Source organism: Mugil cephalus, chromosome 1, assembly GCF_022458985.1.
Source record: "Mugil cephalus isolate CIBA_MC_2020 chromosome 1, CIBA_Mcephalus_1.1, whole genome shotgun sequence".
NCBI classification, from domain to species: Eukaryota; Metazoa; Chordata; class Actinopteri; order Mugiliformes; family Mugilidae; genus Mugil; species Mugil cephalus.
Genome location: NC_061770.1, coordinates 12,161,253 through 12,186,565, shown reverse-complemented (window position 1 = coordinate 12,186,565; position 25,313 = coordinate 12,161,253). Strand labels below are relative to the sequence as shown.

Below are 25,313 nucleotides of genomic sequence, written 5' to 3'. Positions count from 1 at the left end.
CTTTCATTCCAATTAACTGGTAGTGAGATGAGTCCTCAGCATGACGAGGCTTAAGTCACTGTAAACAAACACCCTGCTTTAAATAAGAGAAGCCAAAAGACAGTTGCAGTGATTTTAATAAACAACATACAGTATCGATATGAAAAAGGTTTCGTGTTGGTTTCAGCACAGTAACGGTGAATAATGCATTCACATAAATTGAACAAATTGGCAGTTAATGTTCCTCTCAACGCCAGCCACAAATCCTATTCACGTCAGTCAGTCTGAGAGGCAATACATGAGGTACATTCGAAAACAGCGTTTGATACGATCGCCTGAGGCTTGATGACGTTCACAAAGTGTGAACTTGCTTTGTTAGAAGACATGATGACCACACGGACGACTGAAAAATTAATCATCACCTGTAATTAAACTATAAACGACTCCCATGGAAGATATTGCTTTCTGTATACTGCAAGGTTATTAAAGATACAGCTGTGAGAAGTGTTGCCACAGTACAACACGTAGCAATCTGCCAGTCAGGGCTGTTACAATCATTACAGTCGACGGTGCTTCACTTTAGGCCTTCAGGTTCCTCCAGACCAGAGTGTGTGAGCAGCTCCCCGTCCCAAAGTCCAAACGCAGGGCAGAGAGGAGCCTTGAACTGAGCCCTGAGAGCATGAGTGATCCTGCGCTTTTCGATGTCCACCAGCCCCAGGAGCCCCGCCTCATAGTCAAGCAGGATCCCCACGCGGTCCGGCTTGCCCACCAGCGTCACGGGGACTATCTTGTTGCTGGTCATGGCGAACCACTTCCGCTGAGCGTAGCCGAACACCCAGGAGGAGCTGTTGGTGCCCACGCAGTCGTCCCTGGACATCAGCGCTTCGGCCACGCCCAGACGAAATTCTTGAGACTTTTTGACCGTCACCTCCCAGTAGTGTCGCCCGCCGCTGATCTTCCCATCGCCGAACACGACGGCCCAGTCTCGGAAGCGCTCGGGGTTGTCCTGAACGTGGCTGGGGTCCAGGCCCAGGATGCGGTAGATGACGCCCGTGTCTTTCTTGAAGAGGTCCAGGCTGCTGTGGGCCGTTCGCTCATCCAGCCTGAACTGCAGATCTGCAGAGTATAACACATCAGGATTTCACTGCATCATGAGCTTTAATATAAATGTGCATCGGCTTTATTGTTTGTCCTCCGCATTTCACCCATCCATCTGTCCACACGTGGAGCAGTTTGTAGCAGAACGCCGAGAGCAAAGTGTAAGAATAGTTTTTCACAGAAGATGTTTTGGCTTGTTAAACACAAGTGTGATTGATGGCATTGATTACTGCTGCGCACCGCTAGGAAAGAGTCATCTTTTTAGTTATTACTTCAATCTGTGCTTTTCCTTTTAACAGAAGCAACAGTTAATGTGCGCTATTTGTTATGGCAAAAGAGCGTTACATTCACAAACGAAAAACCTTATCTAATAATCTGATAGTTATGACTCACGGTCTGACAACTACCAGAGAAAAGCTCATTCTGGTTTCAATCAAAGAAATTTGATTATGGTGGCACCTGCTTTAACTGTTTGCTGTAGGCTATGTAATGAATATGAGCTACATTATTGCACTGTGAGAGGAGACCAGAAATAGGAAGAGAAAAGTTGCTATGGATACGGTGAGTTAGACAATGATCTGTTACACTTTGGCAACAATTTTAAAAAGCTGACAATCCTCATGAAAGCCCCGTATCATCGCAGCTCCTGCCACATCTGATTTACCTTGTGTCCTGTAGATCATGTAGGACAGAGATCTCCATTTACTTCTTGCTCTGTGTGTTACCCTGACTGTATGCATTTGTACTTAAAAGAAATTAAACGACTATAGGAACAGACATTTGAGAATGGTAGGAAACTCATACAGTGTTTCTCTTTGTTCTTGTAACCAATTTCAAAATATTTCAGGCATGTATCATTTCAGGCTCAAAGCCAAACTATGGTTCTGCTTTAATTCCAATAAGTATGGACCATCAAAAGCCCGAGGGGACTCCCTTAGCTTTATACTTTTAGTTTTCTGCCTTCGAGACTTCTTCATTGTGCTTTGCAGTTGTGGCAGGACGGACGGGCTACAAGGAGACAAACCCATAACAATAACAAACATCGGTCATTAGCTGTCAGACTCGGCTGGGACACTGACCTCTGAGCTGCACACTCACCTCAGAGGCAAACACGTCTTTAAATGTACAAAACATAAACTCACTATTCGCCGTGGATGTGGATATGTAGCGTATCCTTGCTGGCAGGCTGACAGTCCGCCTGGGTCTGGATGATATCGAGGACACAGTCCGCGCTGCCAGGCGACAGAGACGAGCTGCACTTATAGGCGCCGCCATGTTTTTCGCTCTTTCTCACTCTCACATGTTTTTGGTTCCTTGTGTTTGTCAAATGCAGCCGCAGCGAGCTCTGCCGCCCCCTGCAGGCCCGGGGAGGAACACCGACTCCCGCCTGGGGAAAAAAAAAAAAAAAAAAAAAAAACATCCATCAACATCAGCACCACGGACAGCAGCCTGTCAGGGTCTCGACCCAACATCTGCAACTACAGCTAGTATCCACATGCACGTTATAATATACACCGCCAGCCAAAAAATCAAAACTACTGACAGTAGAAGTGACAATGTGTGACAATACATTGTTCTGCTGGGAAACATTTGGACCTGGCATTCATGTGTTACTTAGACATGTACCGCCCACCCAGACCAGACCAGACCCCCCCACCCCATAGCAATAACAGCCCTTTCCCAAACTGATCAAGTACCTGTGGGATGCACTTGATCAAGCTCCATCCACAGAGACGCCTCCCCTCAACCCACAGGATCAAAACTGTTTTGGAGGCACAAGGCAGATGTACATACAATGTAATAAACTTCAATTCCAAAGACCATAAATACATCAGACAAAATTTATGTCAATGTAGGTAATATGTTTAATGTTATCATATGAATAGTTTGTGTGATTAAAACTCAGAAAATAGTGCAATATACAAAAACGTTGTGTCACAACCAGTCACCACACAATAAAACAAAACAAAACAAAAAAATCTGCTCTGTTCTGGGGGATCTTGATCAGTTGCTCTTTTTGATCCATCAATTAACAAATCCAGTTCTAATAAACATCATTTTGAAATAAATGAGAACCACGGATTGTAATGAAGCAGCTCTTTGCAAAAAATATTTGGCTTGGAGATCAAAAATTAGTTAAAATCTGTCTGACTAACTCTCTCCAAAATGAATATTTAAAGGCTGTGTCATATCTCTCTCGATAGCACCATGAGCTCCATTTTCCTGGAGATACACTGAATCATTTATCCGCTTCTTGATTTAGTTTTGTTATTTAGGTGATAAATAATAGTCATATTACATTATAAACTGTGAAACTAGGACTATGATGAGTCATATACAAACCTAAATATTTGGATTAAGGTTTGCTTCATGACTACATCAAATTCAATCCTCATTTCTGCCTGACCTATAACTGTGTATGTGGGATATTTGAGATTGGAACCACCCCTGGGCACGGCGGAGAATGTAGCAGGACTTTTAATGTCACAGATGAGGGTTTTTCCCTTTCATGCTGGTGTGCTCAGGTTGGGTAATGCATCTTTCATGACATGTGATAAATATTTTGTGATATTAACAAAGCTTGATTCAGCCTTGTTGCGCAGCCAGATCCATTTTTCACGCCACCATCCAGCCAGGGACTAAATGTCGTTGCTTATTCATGGTTCCAATCTCAGCATGGCACATGATATTGTTTTCCTTTACCCGTGCTGCTGGTAGTGATTTTGTTTTGGACAGAAGCTGTTTAAAAATGCCTTTCTCTCATAGTGACAGTGAGATTTCAAGAGAAATATGGCACAAAAATAGCACCATGTCACACTTTGCATGACATAACATCAGTCATTAACTGTAGCTTTGTAAAGATGGATGAACTCACTGGGGTGACTCTGTCTATCTATCTATCTATCTATCTATCTATCTATCTTGTACTTCAAGGTAATCTGAAACATATATTATTGTATTCCAACTTGCACACACCCTTTCTCACCAGTACACTTTCTTTTAAAATTATTCTACAATACTTTTATTTCGTGACGTGCGTGCGTACTTGTGTTTTCTTTCTGTCTTCTGTACTTTTCCGTTTCAGGTAGAGCACCTCAATTGACTTTCATGCCATGCAATATCAAAAAGGAATCTTGAAAACGGACAAGTAGCTGCAGTAGTGGGTGGAGTAGAGGCAGACAGGTGAAGAATTTATTTTTGGATAGATGTCTGTGGGTACCCACTCACTTTTGGAGCCAGCCTCTAGTGGCCATATGGGAACTGCGGTTTCCCGGGTTAGCTTAATTTTTTTCAAATTGCAGCAGTATGCCATGATATGGTGATTTATCCATCAACCAAATTAACATTTTTAAAAGAAACTAAAGAGCAGTGGATGGTTTAATAAAAGACACCACGTTGCACTATGGGAAGTGTAGGATCCATTGTTTTTGGAGCTTGACTCACACTGGGATATTTTAGTCTCCACTGCTTTGAATTTTACCTTTTTTGTCATTAATCTCTTTTGAAACCCCAACTTTATGTGTAACGAAACTTTGAGCTTGAGTCCAACAGTCAAACAGCTTTTATTTTTCTTTCGATGTAGTTTAATTAATCCTACGTCACTTTCTCCCTTACAAAGAGTTATTATTCTCCAAAGAGATGCTCTCTAAATACAGCAGGGAGTTTTACGTTGGTGCAGAAGAAAATGTCAGCATTGCTTACAATACACCATAGCCTAACCCCCTACAGTAATAACACTATGCCTCCCTCCCTCTCCCCGATGGAGTCCTCTGTGTTTCCATCAACATCAGCTTTGTCCTTTCCTGCACTTTTAAGGAGAGAAGGGAACGGCAGACATTCTCTTTCTTCCAATATATGGTGGAGGAGTAATATGACCTTAAACCAGGTTATGGAGATTGTCTGTGTGAGAAATGAAGTTTCTACCTGCAGCGACGTCTGCTCTCTCCTTTGGGTGCCCTTTAAATTTTAAATCGTTTTCTTTGAATTTGCTTTTTAATTGCACATGGTTGGTGAAGTCCTCTGCGACGGGCAAGTGTGTTCCCTTTAAACCTGCAACGGCTGTCGCTCACATGCCATCATCCTCTGAGCTGATGCGCCTATTACAGAGGTGTAAATCACAAATCATTTCGCAGATTCAAATCACTTGTTCAGTTCACTTCAAAGATTCACCGATTATGCCATTCACATTTTGTTTCATGTATGCTTGGCGGTACTTTTACAGTTCAAAGGGAGTTCGCTAGATAGGAATATTAATATTCAGCTCTGAGGCCTACTGGCTCAATACACAAGCTTGAAGTGATGAGATTATAACTGTTCGACAAGAAAGTAATGTACTGTAACATGTTGGCAAGACGCATGTTTACGTACCATTAATTTGTCGTTAATTTGTAGCTGGATATCTGTGAGGTTTAGGTCCAGTTTCTGTGCTTCACTTTGTGGTCTCCATCACACAAGATGAAAAAATCTGGTCAAATACAGTGTGTTCACCCGCGAGTCGCTAGCTCTGTACACATGGCACTGAATTATTAGTATACGGTGGGATTTTGGATTTGTTTTTGTCAAAAGAACAGTCTGCCAGGGCTGAAAATGTGTTCTTGACCTTGTGTTTTTTTAGCAACAAAGAGGTTGTGTCCATTGTGCAGTTGAACCACTCTTGTGATTATACTCTACCTGCCTTTGTTTTAGCACATATCTGTCCACTTTACAACGTAGAGAGTAATGGATTGACAGAGACTGAAGAGAAGAGCAGACTAGAGACAAGTGGAATGTGTTGCTATTTGTGTTTTTTTTTATGCCTTTACAATAACGTGACTGGAACCTAACAGAGGTTGTCTGATTGTGGCCTCTCAAAACATTTATATTACATACATATTTTTTAGTTGTATTTTTTTTTTCCATAAAATTGTTTCAGACCAACAAAGCAGATTAAGTGGCCACTGCCGACAGCAAAATGAATCACACTAATAAGCAACAAGCAAAGCTAACGCTAGCTGACAAGTTGAAAGCTAGCTGCAAATTAACCATAACTTTTATAGATGCACCTGTTATTTAATACATATGACATTGAAATAATGGCTGTTTTACTGAGTTGACGTGTTGACTATATTAACTAGGCTACTCGTTTGTAGACTGTTGATGTCAGGTTTAAATTAGCTTAGCTTAGCCTAGCTTAGCTTTTAGTTCTTTTAGTTTTATTCAAGAGTGCAGTTTGGTCAATGTGCCTTTGTTTTGGCACATTTTTGTCTGGATCTCTGTCTCTTACTGTCCTTGTTGTGTTGCTGTCAGCCTTTGTGTTGATTTCAAGCTTCATTCAACGTTTCACGTGTCACCTGATATTACGTCATATATGAAGTGTGTTGTTTCTTTGGCTAAATATGATGAAATGTGTTTCCTTTTCTACTAAATGAGAGCCGCTTTTTGCTGCTTACAGTTTTATTCAAATCTGTAAATCACAGGTCTTCAACAGGGGGTCCGTGACCCCCAGGGGTCCGCGGGGGTACTGCAAGGGGGTCGCAATTTTTTTTAGGTGGTTAGACATTTTTCATATATGTTATTTTTAGTTTTCCCCAAATTTATATTTGTTTAAATGCACATTAACATTAATCCAACATATGTTAGTAAAGGGATAAATCGAGCTATGTTTAGCTATTTTTCAAAGGTAAAGGTATGTATGTAAAGACCCCTTCTCTAAATGCAGCTTAAATGACCTTTATTGGTAGTGTTGGAGCAAATCAGATGATACTTTTGATGACACGTTTTGTAATCCACCATTAAATCCTCCCTCTCCCGGGCTGCGGTCGTGTTCAGCGAAGACATGAAAAACTACAGCAACTCACAGGTGAGCAGCAGAGCCTCAGTCCTCTCCTCTCGTCCGACGCTGCTGCTGCTGTTAGACACACGCAAGAAGAGCGGAGAAAACCTCACGACTCACCGACCACAATAACCGCCCCTGTGATCCTTGAGAAGACAAAATCTCCTGATATGACCTGAAAATCTGCGCAGTGAAGGGGGACATGCGTGCAGCGGGGCTACAGAGGGACACTTAATAAATGGACTGAAGTGTCAAAAGGGATTTATCTGTCTTTCTCTCTCCAAGCTCCGGATTTCTTCTGCTGGCGTGCAGGAATAATGCGTGCCTCCACGGACTTGTACCCTAATCGACAAACGAATTCATAGGCCGATGAAACACTTTGTCAGTCTTTCTTTTTCCGTGCTTTACTACGAGTCAGTGAGAAACATGCGAGACATCACAGTAGCGCAGTAGTGGTGGTTATGCATGCGTTTGAGTCATTCTGCTTTTGCGTGCCTGCTCCAGTGGGATGCCTTACTCCTGCACATAATTCTTGCTCCTCTCACTTTTTTTTTTTTAAAGAGTGTGCTCAAATCGTTTTTAATCAGTCTGCATGAGTAATGGGGAGAAAACTAGACCAAGCGAAAGAGTGGTTATCTGCTCGTCTGTACCTTTCCCGGTGGAGGATGTTAGTATATGCCACAGGTGAATGAATATCTGCTCAGTTACTACTGTACAAGCTGCTTTCTGACTTTGACATTCGCATCGAGATCGCCGCACGCCGACAATGGATCTCAAAGTAGAAGCGGAGGAAATGGACTCAAATCAGCCTCCACCCATTGAAGTTTTCGCGCACAGCTCGACCCTGCACGGAATCTCCCACATCTTCACGTACGAGCGGTTCTGCCTCAAGCGCTGCCTGTGGGTCGCCTTCTTCCTGGGCTCCCTGACCTTCTTGCTGTACGTGTGCGTGGACCGGATCCACTTCTATCTCGAGTACCCGCACGTCACCAAACTGGACGAGGTCGCGACACCGATCATGACGTTCCCCGCGGTCACTTTCTGCAACCTGAACGCGTTCCGCTTCAGCCGCGTGACGCGCAACGACCTGTACCACGCAGGGGAGCTGCTGGCCCTGCTCAACCAGAGGTAACACCTGGTTTGAAAGTTGAACGGCAAAAGCCGAGTGTCCGTCTGTTGCAGGTGGCTTTTCCTCTTCATCCGTCTTAATTCTCCTCATAGACGTATTTATACTTTGAGTGTAGTGAGTGAACTGCAAAAAGTTGGTAACTGCTTTGCTTTTATGTGCATATTATTTTGAAACTTTAATTTTTAATCCACTACAACTCAGAGAGGAGTGTTTTGACTGTTGATGTTATTACATGTGAGATTTTAGTTACAAACCCACAATGCACTGAAAATGCAGAACTAACCATTTAAATATGAGAAACTGTTAAAAAAATATCTTCACCAGTAAATGCTGTGCACACATGTACCTGTCTTTCACTATAATACTCAAACATTCACAGAGACTAGCACTGTGCATTCTGATAACTTTTAAATACCTACATTTAGTTTCGGGGGAAGTCTTTTATTTATATATGTGTTTCAAAGAGTGGCAGTTTGGTCACTCATCCAACGAGCTCTAATAGTTTCTACCTTGTTCAGTCATTCGGTGCTGGGAGAGAAAGCTTATCAGGCTTGAAGTGACTGAGGCATTATAATCAGAAAAATCCAGCCACTGCGTTGGTGCAGCTGAAGGCTTTGGATACCGGTTCCTGGCAACGGCGTGTACAGCATGCACAGGAGGGAAAGACGTGGCAAGTCTGTTTCCTTTGATCGCAGCTGAAATGTCACATGCTCTGGGTATATTTGTCCTTTATTCATTACAATCCAAGAAACCCTAATCCACCACATTGGACGACTCGCCTCTTAGCTGTCAAGGAGTTTGATTTAAAATAGAATACTAAAAAAAAAAAAAAAAAAAAAAAAAAAATTAATAAATTATATCGAGTGCTTAAGATCATGTCCAAGAAGCAGATCTCACAGAGGAAGAAATGAGGTTATGACTATTCCTGGCTTCATCGGCTTAGCAATTAGCACCATGTGTCATTCAGCACATTCAGTGATTTCATCCGAGTGATCAGAAACAAACAAAAAAAATCAAAGTCTTTGATGATATGGACACGTGACATGCTCTCAGTTAAACAGATTGAAGACATAACTCATGACTTTACTTTTATGTTGTTACTCAGCCTGAACCATCTGTCTCAAATCTCTATTGAAGTTCCCACATTTAACACTAAAAATAGCATTTTATTTTTTCTGCACTGCTGGTGGTGCAACTGATAATAAAGGCTCACCATCTGGATTTTCGTTACATCTTTAATATCACATCTCAGATTCAAAGTTTGGAGGCAGAGTTGGACACCAAAAGAAGAAAGTGGGTGAATTTCCATCTAAGTTTCCATCTCCGTGTACTCATCTCAACTCTGAAACTCTAAAGTAGGTTTAGTGCTCATTATCCCGCCTCCCGTGGCAAGGTGGAGAGGCAATGCAATGGCACACTTAGCTGCAATACCCCCGGCCAGAAATGAAAGTGCTTATGGCATGAAATCCATTTAAGACTCCTCTTTGCCCTCATCCCATGTTCGGATTCATTGGTCTGGGAAATGTCTTGTGGCATGATATTTAAGCAGCACACAGGCTTGAAGTGTCAGCCTTTGCCGATCCCATCAGCTCATGCCTGTGGGATTTTTTATCTCATAAGTGCCTTCTTGGCAGGTCTGTTCAGTGTACAAACAGCAGGGAGCCAGTGCCTCTCCTCAATTATAGGCTCTCCTTTCAATCAAGCAAAAACACTCCCCGTCCCGCCTTTATGAGCTTTAGCTAAATCTGAATGTCGCAAGAAAAATCTATGAGCTCATTTTTAAGCCAGAGTGAGGCTGCCGATTATTGATTAACCGAGCGGATGAATTCATTTCTCTTTTCTCTCATTGGAACCGCAAACAAAAGGAATTACTTCACACAGTTCCAAGTTTCACATTACGGGCTCTGGTTCAAACAAAGTAACCCACTGAATCTCATTCTTATTCACAAAGTGTATAAAAACACACGGGCTGTATTAATAGCATGTTTCACAAAAGATCCATAAAAGACCACATTCGCATAAAAGTACTTTCATGTGAGAATTCTCTAAAAGGTCTTTCATTTGAGGCAGTATTTGGCGAGAGAGAGAGAGAGAGAGAGAAAAAACTCCAAGCAATCTGCTCTGTGGTGAGTCCATTAAAAATGGTGACATTTTTAATAATAGCACAGTGGGAGATCACAGTAAGGGTAGAGAGCGGGCACATTCCCAGCCGTTCTGCTCCCTTTTAAAACGACGCAGTTTGGCCACATTTTTTTGTGAGCTTCATTAAATGAAAATAAATTCCCAGTGTCGCTGATAATGCTGCATTTTATGCGCGTTTGTCTGGCTCCCAACTCGGTTACTCGCAGGCAGTTACTGTCAAACCGGCTGCTGAACACTGAGTACTGTCATTAGCTCGGGGCTCACTAAATCACTAATACTAATTAGCTGTTCATTTCATTAAAATATCCATGTTAAATATATTTAGAAAAATGTGTCATTTAATTGTAAATCCGTGAAAAAGGGCTGCTATAATTACCACACAGGGGGTTTCTAATGACGCACAAACACCAATCCGTGCTAACCTCCTGACGTTTAGTACTATATCAAATGACAATATGAAGGCAGAGCCTGAAGAGAACAGTATCGCCTTACAACTCCGGTTTACTTTTTCCCTCGCAGCTCTAAAAACCCTCTTTACCACAGCAGCAGACAAAAATAGCCGGTCAACGCAGTGAGGCCATAAGCAGCTGAAAGGAAAGGTGCAATCCAGACAGTATGTACTAGGACACTTATTTATTTTTTATTTTTTTTTGTGCTTCAGGCTCTGCAGTCCAACACTTTCAATTTGAAATCACATCAGGATTAAAACCCCAAGCATCAGCTTTAATTTGCCCAAATTGCAAAGGTTCAGGAGTAACTGGACACTGAGCTGCTAAATATTTTCTTGGTCAGTTTGCGCACAATGAAGTTGAGGACTTGAAATGTTTTACCAACATGACTTTGCAAGAGAAGTATAAAATAATAAGGCCAAACAAACCTATCACAGAGAAATTAGGGGCAGCTTTACTTTAAACTGTGCAGACAGGATGGCTAGAATATAGACCGGAAAATCCTTTATACAGTGAAGAAGGAAAAACTCCTTAAATAATGCACAGCAAGTCAAGAATGCTCTCCAGGATATAGGCCTGTTTCCTTGTCAGTGACCAAGAGAGGAATTCATGACATTAACCTCTGCAGTGGAACAATGTTCTGTGAACTGGTGGAACAGAAACACACAAATGATGGAAAGGGGGGGAAAAGTGCCAAAAAGAGGAGCTGCTGACCCGCAGCCTAACACCTCATCTGCCAAAGGCGGCGGCGATTCTGTTGGGATTTGAGCTACCAGCTGAACTGTTACACTGACATTTACTGATGATTTCATCGTAGCTAAAAATTCCCTTCTTTTCTTTTTGCCATACTTCTGCCACGCCGTTAATAATTCAGCCCGGCTTACTTTTGAAGGGGTTTGTCAGTTTAAGAATTCACATGAAAGTTTAACCAAACGTCCTCACGGCCAAAACCGATCCAGTCAACGCGGATACAATTTCCGCAAGTTTTTTTTATGCAGACAAGTGAGACGTGAGTTGAAAAACTGTGTGCCCCGGAGCTGCCGCATTGACGGTGAATGGACGACTGGGTTTATTGGCTTGTACAGCTCCTGTCTGAACTTTATTATGTACTGTACAATAAAGCGTTGCACTCTAGTGGTGCTTTTCATTCTGGAGCTAGAAAATGCCACAGAGAAACCATCGTGTACATTTTTATTGTCAGTGTTGTGTCACTCTTGATTCATTCTGGACTGTATTATTTCTAGCTCTAGTTGAGCAGAGCAGACACAGAGGCTCATAAAACTTCCTGATGTGTGCGAAAATGTTGAAAGGTTGAAATTCACTTTTTTTTTTTTTTTTAATGTGGCCACTTTTATCACTTTTAGTGGTGATTATTCACATAATTTGCATGTAGGAAATTTGCATTTGAAATGAAATGAATTTTGAAAATGAAGCGTTTCTTTTGCCTCTCTGCCTCCGCCTCCAGGTACGAGATCAGGGACGTGCACCTTGTGGAGGAGAGCGTTCTGGAGAGCCTGAAGGTCAAAGCCGACTTCCACAACTTCAAGCCGCGTCCCTTCAACATGCGCGAGTTCTACGACCGCACCGGGCACGACATCGGCGACATGCTGCTGTCCTGCCACTTCCACGGCTCCGAGTGCAGAGCCGAGGACTTCAAAGTGGTAAGTCGGCCCCTTCGAGAGCGTTAGCTCAGATGACGATTAAAGGATTGTGATCAAGTCGCATTGTTTCCGTAATAACGGGTTTTCAACTACTAAAGACCGTCCCTGTCATTCTCCAAGCCTCAATTATAGTCGGGATAGTCGTTTTTTTCTTTTTTTTTTCTGAAAGCAGCAGTTCAGATAGAAGCAAAAAAAAGTCAGGTGGTGCCGTCAGAAGCAGCCGAACGCGGATGTCTCGTGACAGCCGATCCGCTGTTAAAGCTAATTAAACAGTGACATTCAATAACCGTATTCTTACATTAAACAGGTACAGAATATTTAACCTTCACACGCGTCACTCAGTGTTTGTTATGCCTCTCTGCACCCACACTGGCCTTGCTGTGGCAGTGTGAGCGTCTTTCTGCCTGGAGCTCACGGGTCCCATTTTGTTGCTGATTTCCCCTCCTACGGTGAATTTTATTGGAATGAAATCATGAATGTTTTTATAACTTTCCCCCCGCCTCTCGTTGCAAGCCTCGAGCCGGATCTCAACAGCCTCATTAAACCATGTTCCTTTTACATTAGGCATTCATAGAGTTTTTTAGAAAACTATTTATTTGGGTTAAATGAGTGGGGATATTTATGTGCGCTCCGCTTCCACTATGGATCTGCTGAGAATATATAGCGAGAAGGGAGCGAAGTACAAAAAATAAAAGCTTCAGTCTCGGTCCACATTATAGTAAAGAGGAGGCCAGGGCGTCTTTATCTGCCTCTGCATTGTGAATTGTCCGATTGTTCCCACCGCAAATTACCAACCTGATAAAACCAAGCAGCCCATGATTCAAGCCATTACACTGCGTTACGTTGAAGGTGTTGACAGATGGGAACTAAGCAACGGCTAAAGCCAGAACCTCGGCCAGTTAATCGCTGCGTGACCGCTGAAACTGAAGCAGCATTATTAAATAGTATTCACTCCTGCACGTGCACACGTTGCACCAAATATAGCACCAATACCATCTGAATAAAATAAACTTAAATCTCTTCTTTTGCAGTGTTAATAGGATTATCTATGAGGTAAATTAGAAGCTTTATACGGTAAGTGCTTCTGATATGGTGTTTAAATATTACACCGTAATGCACAAATTATAAATCACAGGATAATGTATTTATGAAGCATCAGGTTAAAGAATGATGAACTCCACCCTGACCTCTGAGTGAACTGTGAGAAAACACATGTGATTTTCACAGGATACCTGCTGTGTGTGTCTGTTTTTTTCTGTGTATGCTGCTGAGTGAAAACATGACCCTGTGCATGTCCCTCTGTGGTCATGTATGTACTTTGTTCCCAAGTGGAGGCAGATGCATTTACAGTACAAACTCATATTTTCCCTCTCATTAGTCATTATGAGACCCTGGCTGTGTTGATGTTGTTCCTCTTTCTATAAAAATCAGTTTTGAATCTGTGCCGGCAAGTCCTTGAAGAAATTTATGATGCAAACACCGCTTTTAAGGTCTTTAGTTGCTTATTTGAAATCCCTGCGGCTTTGTGTAAATGTTTACATCCACCTTTTTATTCTTTATTCATGCTTCGAAACAAGGACGATCAGAGACGTCCTTTAGAATTAAACCCTGCGGAGTAGGGATGCAGCGAAGCCAGTGGAAGAAATGTGTTTAAGCAGTCCACTGACATTATATATGTCCGACTGACTGATGCAGAAGTAAGTTTCCCCCTGCAGCATAGACGTACTGCTGCCTGACTGTAATGCCTCTCCCATAAAACCCTGCTGTTGCTGCTGGCACGCCCAAACCCTGTGGACAGTAATCACTCGCATCAGTCTTGGTTTTTAATTTGGAGCCGAACATTGATCATTTCGCACAACAAACCTCGCTGAGTGGACTGGATGGAGTCTTTCCCCCCCAAGAAGATTCACGTTTATCTTCAGTGGACATCTGTGGTGGATAATATCCGTCAAGTAGTGGTTGTACACAGTAGCTGACTAGTCGGTTTGTCAATTTCACCCCTGTGCCACGATGCTTTAAGCGCCGTGTCGACTGGTCACCGATCACCTGGCAGCAACAACGCGGACGCCTCCGAGAAGACAGGTGAGGTGCAGAAATACTTCACTGAAGATGAGGCCCGCCATGTAAGTCGGTCCTGAAATACAACTAAAGTACTACTGCAGTGCGCACTCGTGTGAAAAGGCATCCGCTAACACTAACAGAGGAACGTATCCTCTGGACAGCAGCCAATGAACGGCTTCACCGGACGCCCTGTGGTAACAGAGAGAAGGAGGTAGCACACCAACAATTTCCTGGTGAATTTCACTGTGAAAGTTATTAGACCTTTAGCTGCAGCACATGGAGGATTCAGAGAAATAACCAGCTGGCTACACTATAACTACCATTAAATGCTATTGATGGTGTTGAGATACAGTCTGCTTTTATGTAGGACGTACATATCCACAGTGTACAGTATGTAGTGTATGAGCTGTCTGTTCTCAGCATGTATTAATGTAGATTTCAGTGGTGCAAAGCATTACTTTCAACTATATTTTTACTAGCGATGTTATCAGCGAGTAGTCTGTGTCAACTTGTTGAGAACAGGCTTGTACGTGCAGGCCAGAGAGACGAGGGCGGGGGTGGGAGGGGTGGGTGCTCTACACGCTGCCACTTACTATAGCTGCTGCACTGAAGAAGCTTTGAAGTGATGTTTCTGCTTTGGGCCAATTTTGTATCATTTTTTAAATTTTTTTTCCTTCAAACCCAGCGAAAGCTACTGGGCGCCTTGTTGCCGCGTCTCTGCACGCAGTCGGAAGGAGCACAGTCAGAGAGCGTTATTTATCAGAGGTTTCTGGTCGCACTTTCAAGTGGCCGTCCTGATAAGTTTTCATTTGTTTAATTGTCTTTTGGCTCTTCTTTGAATTCAGACTTCACATCAGGGTTCTTGTGATCGTTTACAGAGCTCTGTGCGGTCAAGGCCACGCACGCAGTAGAAAGTTGGCGTCATAGCGGTAGGTTTTTGAGGCCTTTTGTTTCAGGCTACCTCGTTCCCCCTCACACTAAGCTTAAATTTAGACTTAGATAGGCAGCAATGAGCCACAAAGGAAATTACTTTTTCATAGTAGCTTGGTTGCACACAAAAGGAACAATCTTAAAAACCACTAGTAAAAAAAAAAAAAAAGATTAAATAAAATAAGATTTAAATAAAATAGAATAAAATATAAGTATTGTAAAATATAGACACAGTGAATACCTTTAAAACGCAGCCAAACCCTCTTTTGTTTTAGTCAATTTGTTCTTCACACAGGCTGTAAATTTGTGATTCTAAATTGACCATGGGCATACACATGACTATGAGTTGTTGTTTTTCTCTTTGTGTTCACCCTATGATAGACGGGTGACCTGTCTGAGGGCGACCAATGGTAGATGGGACAGGCTCAGATAGGGAATTACAGACAGACAACATACATGGTATAAAATTAGTTTGGCATTATTTGTGCGTAAAATGATCCGAAATGGACCAAAATCACAAACACAGCCAAGAGGTGGTCGTTAGCTAAGGTGATGACTGGTCAGCTTTGACAGTGACTCAAAGAACAGATTGCCTTTTTTTAGTTGTCACAAATACTAAAATTAGTTATAGAGACCAAATATATATTTCTGATTCCTCCTGAATCCTGGAGGAAGTGTGAGTTTCCTTCATGGTAAAGTCGCGTAGCATTGTTTGGGGACATTTGTGAAATAGGGCTATAATTATTCCTCTGCGGATGGAAATGGTCATTATACTGATTTTAATGAGACGTTGTTGAGCTAGTGCTGAGTTAGCATTAACTGGAGAGCAGAAAAAAGAGATTTAAAGTTGTGTCTCTGATATAAATCTGTCCTAAATAAATGCATTGAATACTTCTGTAGTAACATATAATGTTCTGTATATAGCTTTAACATTTTCATAATGTCTCATTCATTCTTTTTATTTTTGTTTAGTTGGTTCAGTTTTTGCTTTCCAAACGGTCTAGACTATTTCTTGTAACAGTGTGGCTCTTTAATACGCATTCATGATAAATATATTCTCACTTTCTTTCATCTAAACCTTATGAGTGCCGGCAAAGCAGTGAAACAGGATTATTTTAAGACCGCCGCAAACAAGATTATCGTATTTTTGAGATGGTCCCGTAAAAATCTGCTGTTGAGCCACTTCAAAATAAATATTGTTCATCTGTTATCACTTCAAGTGTGTAATTGGGATTTTTTGTGCACATAATTAAAGGTGAATTTTAGTATTTTAGGCACATAAAAACCATTTTCGCAGCAGAAATGGTTTCAATGCACTGATCTAAACAATACACTTTATGGTGACTGAGTTCCATTTAGCTGCTTCAGTCAAAGGGTCCCGCTGTCTTACTGTCACACTCTCATGGTCGACTGAAAAACAGAAAGGATCAATAATCTTGTTAGTAACACCTGTGCCCTCCCTTGGTTTGTCAAGGACCATTTCTGAACTTCGAACTTTTGCCAACGTCACCTTTCAGATTGCTCCCTAGTTGCAAAACACGTTAATAAGTGGAAATTTTTAATTCGCCCCCGAACAAACAGTCCCTTAAAGTGAGAAGTCGAGGCTGTGTGGCTATTTAATGATGCAGTAGCTGTTTGCTGAGCAGAGTGCCCTTCTCCTTAACCCAAAGATTGCATCATGACTTTTACTTGATAGGATTTGAGACAACTTTCTGGTTGTGAGCACATGCTCCACACATTTGATTAGTTCTGCCTCAATAATTCATTTCAGCAGTTTAATTTTAAAACGCACACATGTGTGTGTGCGTGGTTCTAACTTTAATTCCCACCCGAGCATCTTATTGACCTTTTGGTGTTTTCTTCTAATTTTGGAGGGGTGGATAATTTATCTAGCGGTTAGTTTATGCAGCTCCTCCGAGTCCAGGCCTGTTTCTCAAGCTGCTACTACTGTGTCTTCTGTGATGGAGCGATTTCTCCGCTCTTTGAAGAGCTCAGGTAATTGCGTCTGGCCAGGACGTAGTGGCGGCAGAAAGGTGTTTCCCCTGGAGAGGTTTAAGGCCTTCATGTCTCTCCTCTCAACTTCCTTTTGTTATCTGCATCACCGCACAGCTCCCGAAAAACTGGAAAATGCATTTCCTTTGAAGACCGTCTTTGATGCATTGCATTGTTAATCTTTTCATTGTTTCTCTGCAAAGTGCTTGATGAATAAGGAAAGAGGTATATCCCAACTGACTGTTCTTTGTGAAAAGATCAAACGAAGAAAAGAGGCCGATAAGAAACTATTTCAAGCCCTTTGTGATAAGAATACAGATTCATTTCTCCACTGAATTGACAGGATCGCGTCTTTTTTAAGAAATATTTTTTTTACACTATGTGGAAAACAAAAGAGTGCAATCCCAAGAAGCCTCCAGGGTAAACTTTTCCAAGTGAGGGTGCCTACGGAAAGTTGACAATGCATTGTCATCCTGTCACAGGAGTTCATTTTTCTCTGTAACATTCCCTCCTCTGCTGAAAAAGTGTTCGGTTATAAGCTTCAGTTTGGCAGGTTTTCAGATACTTCTTCTGACAATTTGTATTTGAGTTTAATTAAAACTTGAATTGATGTTTACCTTCTGAGGAGTCATTATTTTTCGAGCCAAAGTGTTGGAACTGTTTTACATTATAGGAAATTCATGTATTTGCTTTCTTGGGAGGTGCATAAGAGAATCAATACCACTTTCATGTCTGTGCACTAAATCTGAAGCTTCAATCGTTGGCTGGTTAAAGGCTCCTGCACGGTTCTCTGTCGGTACTACCAGTTGTAGGGATTCGTTTAGGGAAATGTACCAGAAATGTATGCTACTCTTATTAGTCTTTGTGGGGTTATTGGTCTATCAGCTGAGTTGAATATTAATACGTAGTCTATTCATGCTGTCAGGAGTTTAGAGACTTAGTTAATAAAGGAATAATCACACGTGCACATCATTGGTGTCACTTTCTTTTTTGTACATTGTCTACAGATAATGACTTCAGTGTAAGACTGAACCCTCAATAGCATCAACACGTAGCATCAACCCTCACAGGTAACATGTGATTGACTTCATGGAGGGCTGAACTCAAGCGTGTCTCTGTAGCCTCTGCATCGGTTTAATTCACATAACCCTCCACTCACTGGTCATTCTGATGAGGTAACTACCAGCTGGTAAAAGGTTAAAAAATGAGACGTGAAATCTAAGTTGGTGAACTTACTTATCTGTTTGTGTTACTAAGGCAGACATGTGATTGACAATTTAAAATATTACTGAAATGCCAAACCATTTCTTTAATACATAGGTCTTCAACAGGAGGTTCGCTTCCCCTATGGCAGGGGTTGGCAACCTTCAACACTCAAAGAGCCATTCGGACCCGTTTTCCACAGAAAAGAAAACACTGGGAGCCACAAAACCCCTTTGACAACTAAAATGAAGACCTCTATGCTATGTATAAAAAACTATAGTGTGTTGAATTTATGAAATGAAAGAACTACTACAGAGAAAACGATATTGTATTTATGCATAAATAACAGGGATTTATCCACGGTTGGCTTACCTGCGGTTGAAAAGTCCAATAAATAGCGAGCTGGACCTGAGGACGGGTGTCGCACATCGGCAGTTGTGACGTATATTTTGAGCGACAAAAAAACACTTTTTATTTCAACACGTTTTATTTTAATGTTACAAGATCACCATAAATTCAAATTTAGAATTATATTAAAAAAAAAAAAACCTAACGTACTAAAATAAAACACATTTGAATCAAATACTCGATAACGAGCAGTAGACTATATGTGCTGCAATGCACTGTGGGAGTTGAGTGCTTTTGTTGGATGTTATGTGTTAAACCATGTGTGTGAGTAGTGTGGCATTTAATGTCATTCAGTTGTTGCGTGGATGTTTTTTTTCTTACTATTGACTGGACAGTTATCGCTTTTCTGAGGCAGTTAGCGTGAAAAAGTGAACGACTTTAATCAGCGTCCTTGCCCCGCACCGCTCGTCACGGAGAGACGCAGCAGAGGACCGAAAGAGCCGCATGGGGTCGCAAAATAAGTTTTCCCCCACAAATTTAAATTTCATGAAATAAACATTATCATGAATCCAACATATTTTATTAAAGGGGTAAATGAAGGCAGAAGACGTTTTCTGTCACCACTTCACTCAACAGCGCACCGTTTCACGCGGAGAGCCGCACGAGCTGAGACCTGTCAATCTAAGCCTCCCAGAGTAGGCCCCGCCCCTATCGCTGCTGAGCCAATCACGAGGCCGCATATTACACACTATGTGTATTCAGTCCCCCGCTAAAATCCCAGATGCATGCTGCAATATTATCAGAAGAGAAGCTAACAGTGCATGTAAAAAAAAAAAAAAAAAAAACTGAATGACTTAATACTGAATGCAAAATGATGATGAGGTTGAGCTTAATATAGAACACATATAGTAGGTACGGGGTCTCTACTTATTTTCTCTATCAGTTTGGGGAAACCGTTGCAGACCCCTTATTTAACACATTGTACAAGATTGTTCAGCTTCAAATCAAGAGAACTGGAGAGGATGCAGTTTATATTGTTTCATTAACCAGTAAACGTATTAGCCAGTGAACGGGAAGCACAGTAGGACCCATGTGAACAATCCTCATGCTCCTTCAGTCACAGCAACACTTTGAGAAAAACGAATAAAGGCTCCCGCAGTTATTAAGGAGTTATCGAAGGCACCCAGCGCTCCCCCACCGCCCCTCAACCGTTGAGGAGAATCATCGCTGCTAATTGGACTCGGAGGTATTTCTGTAACAGACAGAAAACTGTGCTTGTTTTAAAAACCCACTCATCGGTGAACTCCAGTAAAGGAGAAGAGAGTGAGAGTCCCACTCTGATGAGCACTTCCCTTGGTCTGACGCTTGGCCCTTTATTTTGTTTGTCAATGTCAGGCTTTGACAGCTCTACCCGGGGAATGGATGCGTGTGTGTGTGTGTTTGCGAGCGACCATCGTAGCAGTTGTTGTGTTGTAATTTGTGTACTCTGATCACTGCTGTCACGTCTCAAGAAGGCAACATGCATTTGTAGATTTTGCAGACAAAATGTAAGACACGCTCTGCCTCAGAGAAGACAGGAGACAGCCCGGTGGTGTGAGAGTTGCTGCAGTTTGTTATTTGCAAAGCACCGAGAAAGCCTTTGTGAGAAATACAGTTATCTAAAACTTTAATGACCATTTCTGCACATTTCAGCCTGCTCACTGTATATTCTGCATCTTATTACACTACTAAATGTTGTATAACACAGCATTGACTGTAAATGCTGTAAATTAATAAAAACGACCGAAGATATGTGGAGGCTATGGATTACATCTCTCAAAATGCTTTCAGGTTTCAGTAAATCAGTTTTCAAACTTGGCTGTAACCAAAGGTAGAAAAGCTGAGATGTCTGCGATACCAGAAAACAGCAAAGCGTTGTCTCCAGGGATGGATTAGAACACAAAACAATCTTTGTTCTCCCCTGAAATCCCAAACACAATTTCAGTTCTTTGCTGTGATTGCTGCGGTAAACCCATTCTGTGCGTTTTTTATGTCCGTGAAAGCTCCCGTAGTGACAGTTTTAAACCCCAACCTGAACCCTCTAAAAGCATCCCCGAGGGTGACAATCAGCTCAGATTTCTGTGACAACTTTTAGCCGTCCTGGAAGCTGGAGAGCTACCAGACTCTTGGAGGGCAGCCCATCTTTCCCTTGGCAAGAAAAATACTTAGGCTTGCATTTCCTTGGGGTTTTGTGGCCCGAAGCGACAGATGTGGAGCGCAGCCACCACCCACATCGCCCAGCAGCTTGTTGGTCAGCGCCAGCTGCTCTCTGCATCCCGTCTGCCGGACCTGTCACATGATATATGTGCTGAGCCAGCAAAGTTATGTCACCTCTCAGTCACAGCATGCCCCCCCCCCACCCCACCCCCTCTGTTTCTGCATCTTTCTGCATTCCTCCCTCATCCCAGCCCCTATGCAGTGCGTTCCTCACATCAACCCCCTGGGCATGACAACCCTCATTATGATTTCATGTCATGCTCTCTCTTCTTCTCCCTTTCTCCCTTTCTCCACCTCACTCTCATGCCCTTTACTTTGTTGTCTGTGCTCCCTTGGCACCCCCATTTTTCCCGATTCGGGAGCCATGAACATAAAAAAAAAAAAAAAAACATATTAGAGAATACGATATAGTTTGAGATATTAAACACGGGGAAGTCTCTTTTTAAATGTATTCCCAGATCAGCACTGTAATGAACATATGAGCACACTTAGAAAGGATTAAATTAACATTTGCCCCATAGTGCTGAATGCGGGGTATTTACTGCTGACAAACTCCAAAGGCTGATTGAGAGTAACCGCATTACCTAGATCGGCAGGTACTGAAAATGCCCGGGGCTCATAATGGAGAGTAATCCGACACACAAAAGCCACCTGTCAGCAGTGCGACTGCCCGGGACAGCAGGAGGCGTCAAGTGTAGTTTCATTGCACGTATTTTAAAACGAGAACTTAATAAGCGTTCACCTCACTCCATGCGGATTAAGCCATTGTAAGTGGTTATGCATGTAACTTGTGAGGCCGTGTTAAATTAAAAGCGTGTCATTCGCTGTTGTGTCACAGGGCGAAGACCTCATTTGCCATGTGTCCACACAAATGGACATTATAATCTAATTCCCATAAAAATACATCAGTGTGACTTTTAGGACTTGATTCATGGGTGCACGCAGCTGGTGGCACTAATTCTCCAGTTGGCTGCCATTAAAACATTAAACGAGATGATGTAATGAAAAGAGCTGCAGTTAAATCTTAAACTTATTTTGCATGTATATCTGATTAGTCCAAGGAAGGTTACAGTCTTCTACTGCCAACACAGATTGTTGGATGTTTTTGGATGCCAGTTTTTTTTTATTCTTCACCAACAAATCATGATGTTTTGTCGTCATGACTGAATTGTTAAGTGCGTTTCCGTAATTTTCATTTCATCAGTACACTTTAGCCAAGAGGGAAAATGGCGTTGCTGTTTTTCTTTTCCCTCACCCGTTCCTCATTCCCATTTGTTTTATATTGTGGTGCGCTTTTTTGAGAAGTCTGATTCGCAGAGAGTTTTTGTTTTGAGCAGGGGGACGTTTAGGGATCATTAAGTGCAGGTAAAACGAGAGAGCGGGATGGAAGCAGTTTTTTGCGACAGGGGAGCAAAATGCAAAAAAAAAAAAAAAAAAAAACGGCTTTTGCTGCAAGTTGAGATTCATCGTCCGCAATCACTGAGCTTCAAAGCATCATGAGTTGTTCCATCACAGTAACAGGCTAATCAATTCTTTTTTTTTTCAGTATTACACTTAATCACTTATGTAAATGCCCCCAAACCAAACTGCGCATCTTTAATAGATCGTCCTATGACGATACAGTTAAAGGGCGGACACAGCGTCTCCATGACTCCAGCTGGTTTCGAGACGGATCAGTAATGCCGCTTGACTACGCTCTATTTGCCTGAGCCTGAGAGGGGGAAACGCTTTTTATGAAGACATTCCAGACCAAGGAAGAAGGAGGAGGGGGTGGTTGGGGGTGTGGGGGTGCACAGCGGGGCTGAAAATAGCCCCAGTTAGCTGCACTGCTCTGCACATGGTTTATTTATCCTGAGGATTAGTGCAGGTGACTTAAGGGCCAGGCTCTGTGTGGGCTGGAGGCAGCCTGGCAAAGGGCTAGCTGTGACTCAGCCTGCTGGATGGAGTTTGGGAGGAGGAATGATGCCGCACTTCAGTCCGCTGAGCTCCTCCGTACTCGCCTGACTCAAAATCAGGCTAATTGTGCGTTTCCACAGCCTGCTGTTAGATGTGACACAGGGCAGGGCAGTAATTAGAAGAGAAAAGTAACTGATTAGTTATGTGTTATAATATTTCACACACAGTATTTATTGCATACGTAATTCTATGAGAATGTTTGTGCTGTGCTGTGTACACTTCATACAGTAAAAGTCAGCGATTCTCATTGTGAAGAAAATATTTCACTCTACTACATCAGAAAGCTGTTGTTTCTAGCTTTTTCAGATTAAGATATGGCAGAATAAATCATAAGCCTTTGAGGTCCAGGGCACACTTAAAGACTAAGCCAGTCGTTTCTCTGCGTCGTTTAGAAGAATTTCCTACGTTCTGCCCTTTGAAACTGATGTTGTGTGACTTATTTGCTCCTCCACCAAAGAGACGTTTTTCATTTCAGTTTTTCATATTTGTGCCATCTAAAAGATCAAAGATCCCCTTTCCAGAGCAGTAGTGGGCCACGTTTCCAGAAGCTGTGCTGGAGCCTTGACGTCTTGGCCCTGATGTATCTGAGTCTTCCCTGAAGAGAGGAGGCTGAATATTGAATTGCTGGGTGGGTGGAGTCACCCACGACCCAGGCCGCTCTACTCCTGCACCGGCTGCTGTAAACGTCCTCTACGGATGGCAGGCTGCAGGGACTGATTTTCTGTGCTGTTCGGACCGCGCTCTGCAGGGCCGTCCTGTCCGCAGCCAAGCAGTTCCCGAAACTAGGAGGTGACGGAGGAGGTCAGAGTACTCTCCACCGAACACCTGCAGAAGGCTGCGAGGACGCCAGGGCTCACCCCAGACTGCTTTAGCCTCCTCAGGGAATAAAGGCGTTAGTGGGCCTTCTTGACCACGTTCTCTGTGTTTGCGGTTCACTTGAGGTCACTAGAGATGAAGACCCTCAAGTATCAGAGATCGAGGGTCTGACTCTTAGTTTGGGAAACACAGTGTGAAGGTGTAGCGTACTCTCCTCTTAGCTTCTCTGTTGGAAGATTATGTAGGATTATGAATAGAGACATTTCGTAGTAGCGTAAATGTGAAGAATTTCATATGATGTTTGTTATCTTATTTGGTGATGATAGTGACTTAATACACATTTGTTTAAATAAAAATCTTCACAACTGCCTTTAAGTAGGATTTTAAATGCTTGTTTTGGTACTTTTACTCATAATAATCAGTCTTTCCACTTACACACGTTGGTTTATTAGGTGGATAATGGTTAAAATAATGCTGATGTTGTGCAGGCAGCCATTGTTTAAACCCATTGATGGCTGATGTGAAACTAAAATCAAAAAAGTTCAATGCCAGACTGAGTCACTATCACAAGACGTTTTCACTTGATGTAAGAATGCAGCCACGACTACGCGACACACTGGATTTGAATACTGCACTCAGGTTGAATGTGATATCGCTTTAATGAAGCACAGTAACAACCAGATGCATAATATATGACATACTGCCCAACGGAGTGGAAGAAAAGATGAAGCCGTGTAACAGGAATTTAAGGGGAATACTCACACGCATTTACGTGGCTAAAGTAGGTTATTCAGTTCGCAAACACACGCAAACGGCAGTTCCCAATAATTCTGCATCATCAGGGGAGCAAGCGCCGCAAACAGAGCTGATTGATAGCAGACAAGCACCAAAGCTGTAAACAATCAAATAATCCCGCTACCGTACCGTACACACAGCACTGACAGAGACTCAAACCGCTACTGGGGTTTAGACTCGGCTCAAACTGTCAGAAAAAAAAAATTATTATTTTCTTCCGTTTGTGAGTATGTGTGTCCGTGCACAAAAGCTGTGCGCAAACAGACGCGGCCTCTGTTTATAATGAGGTCGCAGAAATGGACGCAGGGCAGGACAAAGTGAGAAAAGACAGATGGGAGCAGTTGTAGTGACAGGTGAGGATGTAGACTGTAGTCACTGTAGGTGTGAAGCACAGCAGAGGGGAAAAAAAAAAAAAAAAAAAACAGTTTGAACGAGGCAAGGACAAAAGGATGAAAGAGCTGAGGGCATTATTTAGAACATAAATTAGGAGTATAATGAGAAGGCTTCGAACAAAGGCGTCTCTCTCTGCGTGCCTTACTCTGACGCTGCTGTAATGAGTCTTTCGCTTTAATACGCGGGAAGATCTGGCCCAAATTTTTCTCTCCTCATATTAGAGGGTTTTACTATTGTCAGACTATCGAGATTTCTTGCCGGTGAGATCAAACACAGGTACTGCAAACAATACG

General features: G+C 42.4%; 2 protein-coding genes across 2 annotated transcripts in view; one reads left to right on the top strand and one right to left on the bottom strand.

The window, feature by feature from the left end:
- Nucleotides 1-100: 100 nt before the first annotated feature.
- Nucleotides 101-2,393, bottom strand: spryd4 (SPRY domain containing 4). Its single transcript, XM_047607846.1, has 2 exons — nt 2,220-2,393; nt 101-1,095 (listed from the first exon to the last, which is right to left on the bottom strand). The coding sequence occupies exons 1-2, from the start codon at nt 2,350-2,352 to the stop codon at nt 554-556; spliced, it is 675 nt and encodes a 224-aa protein (XP_047463802.1). The 5' UTR covers nt 2,353-2,393; the 3' UTR covers nt 101-553.
- A 4,463-nt stretch (nt 2,394-6,856) lies between these two features.
- Nucleotides 6,857-25,313, top strand: part of LOC124997446 (acid-sensing ion channel 1-like) — a 49,804-nt gene continuing 31,347 nt past the window's right edge. The window contains exons 1-2 of the mRNA XM_047571146.1: nt 6,857-8,017; nt 12,075-12,270. Coding sequence (XP_047427102.1) covers nt 7,656-8,017; nt 12,075-12,270 — 558 coding nt within the window. The 5' untranslated portion in view covers nt 6,857-7,655. The remainder of the gene's footprint in view (nt 8,018-12,074; nt 12,271-25,313) is intronic.

Bases quoted from the DNA above. Each gene is read 5' to 3' on its own strand.
- spryd4 (XM_047607846.1), bottom strand. From the start codon at position 2,352: ATGGCGGCGCCTATAAGTGCAGCTCGTCTCTGTCGCCTGGCAGCGCGG. The intron at 1,096-2,219 runs GTGAGTTTATGT...TATACTCTGCAG, and splicing joins ATCCACATCCACGGCGAATA to ATCTGCAGTTCAGGCTGGAT.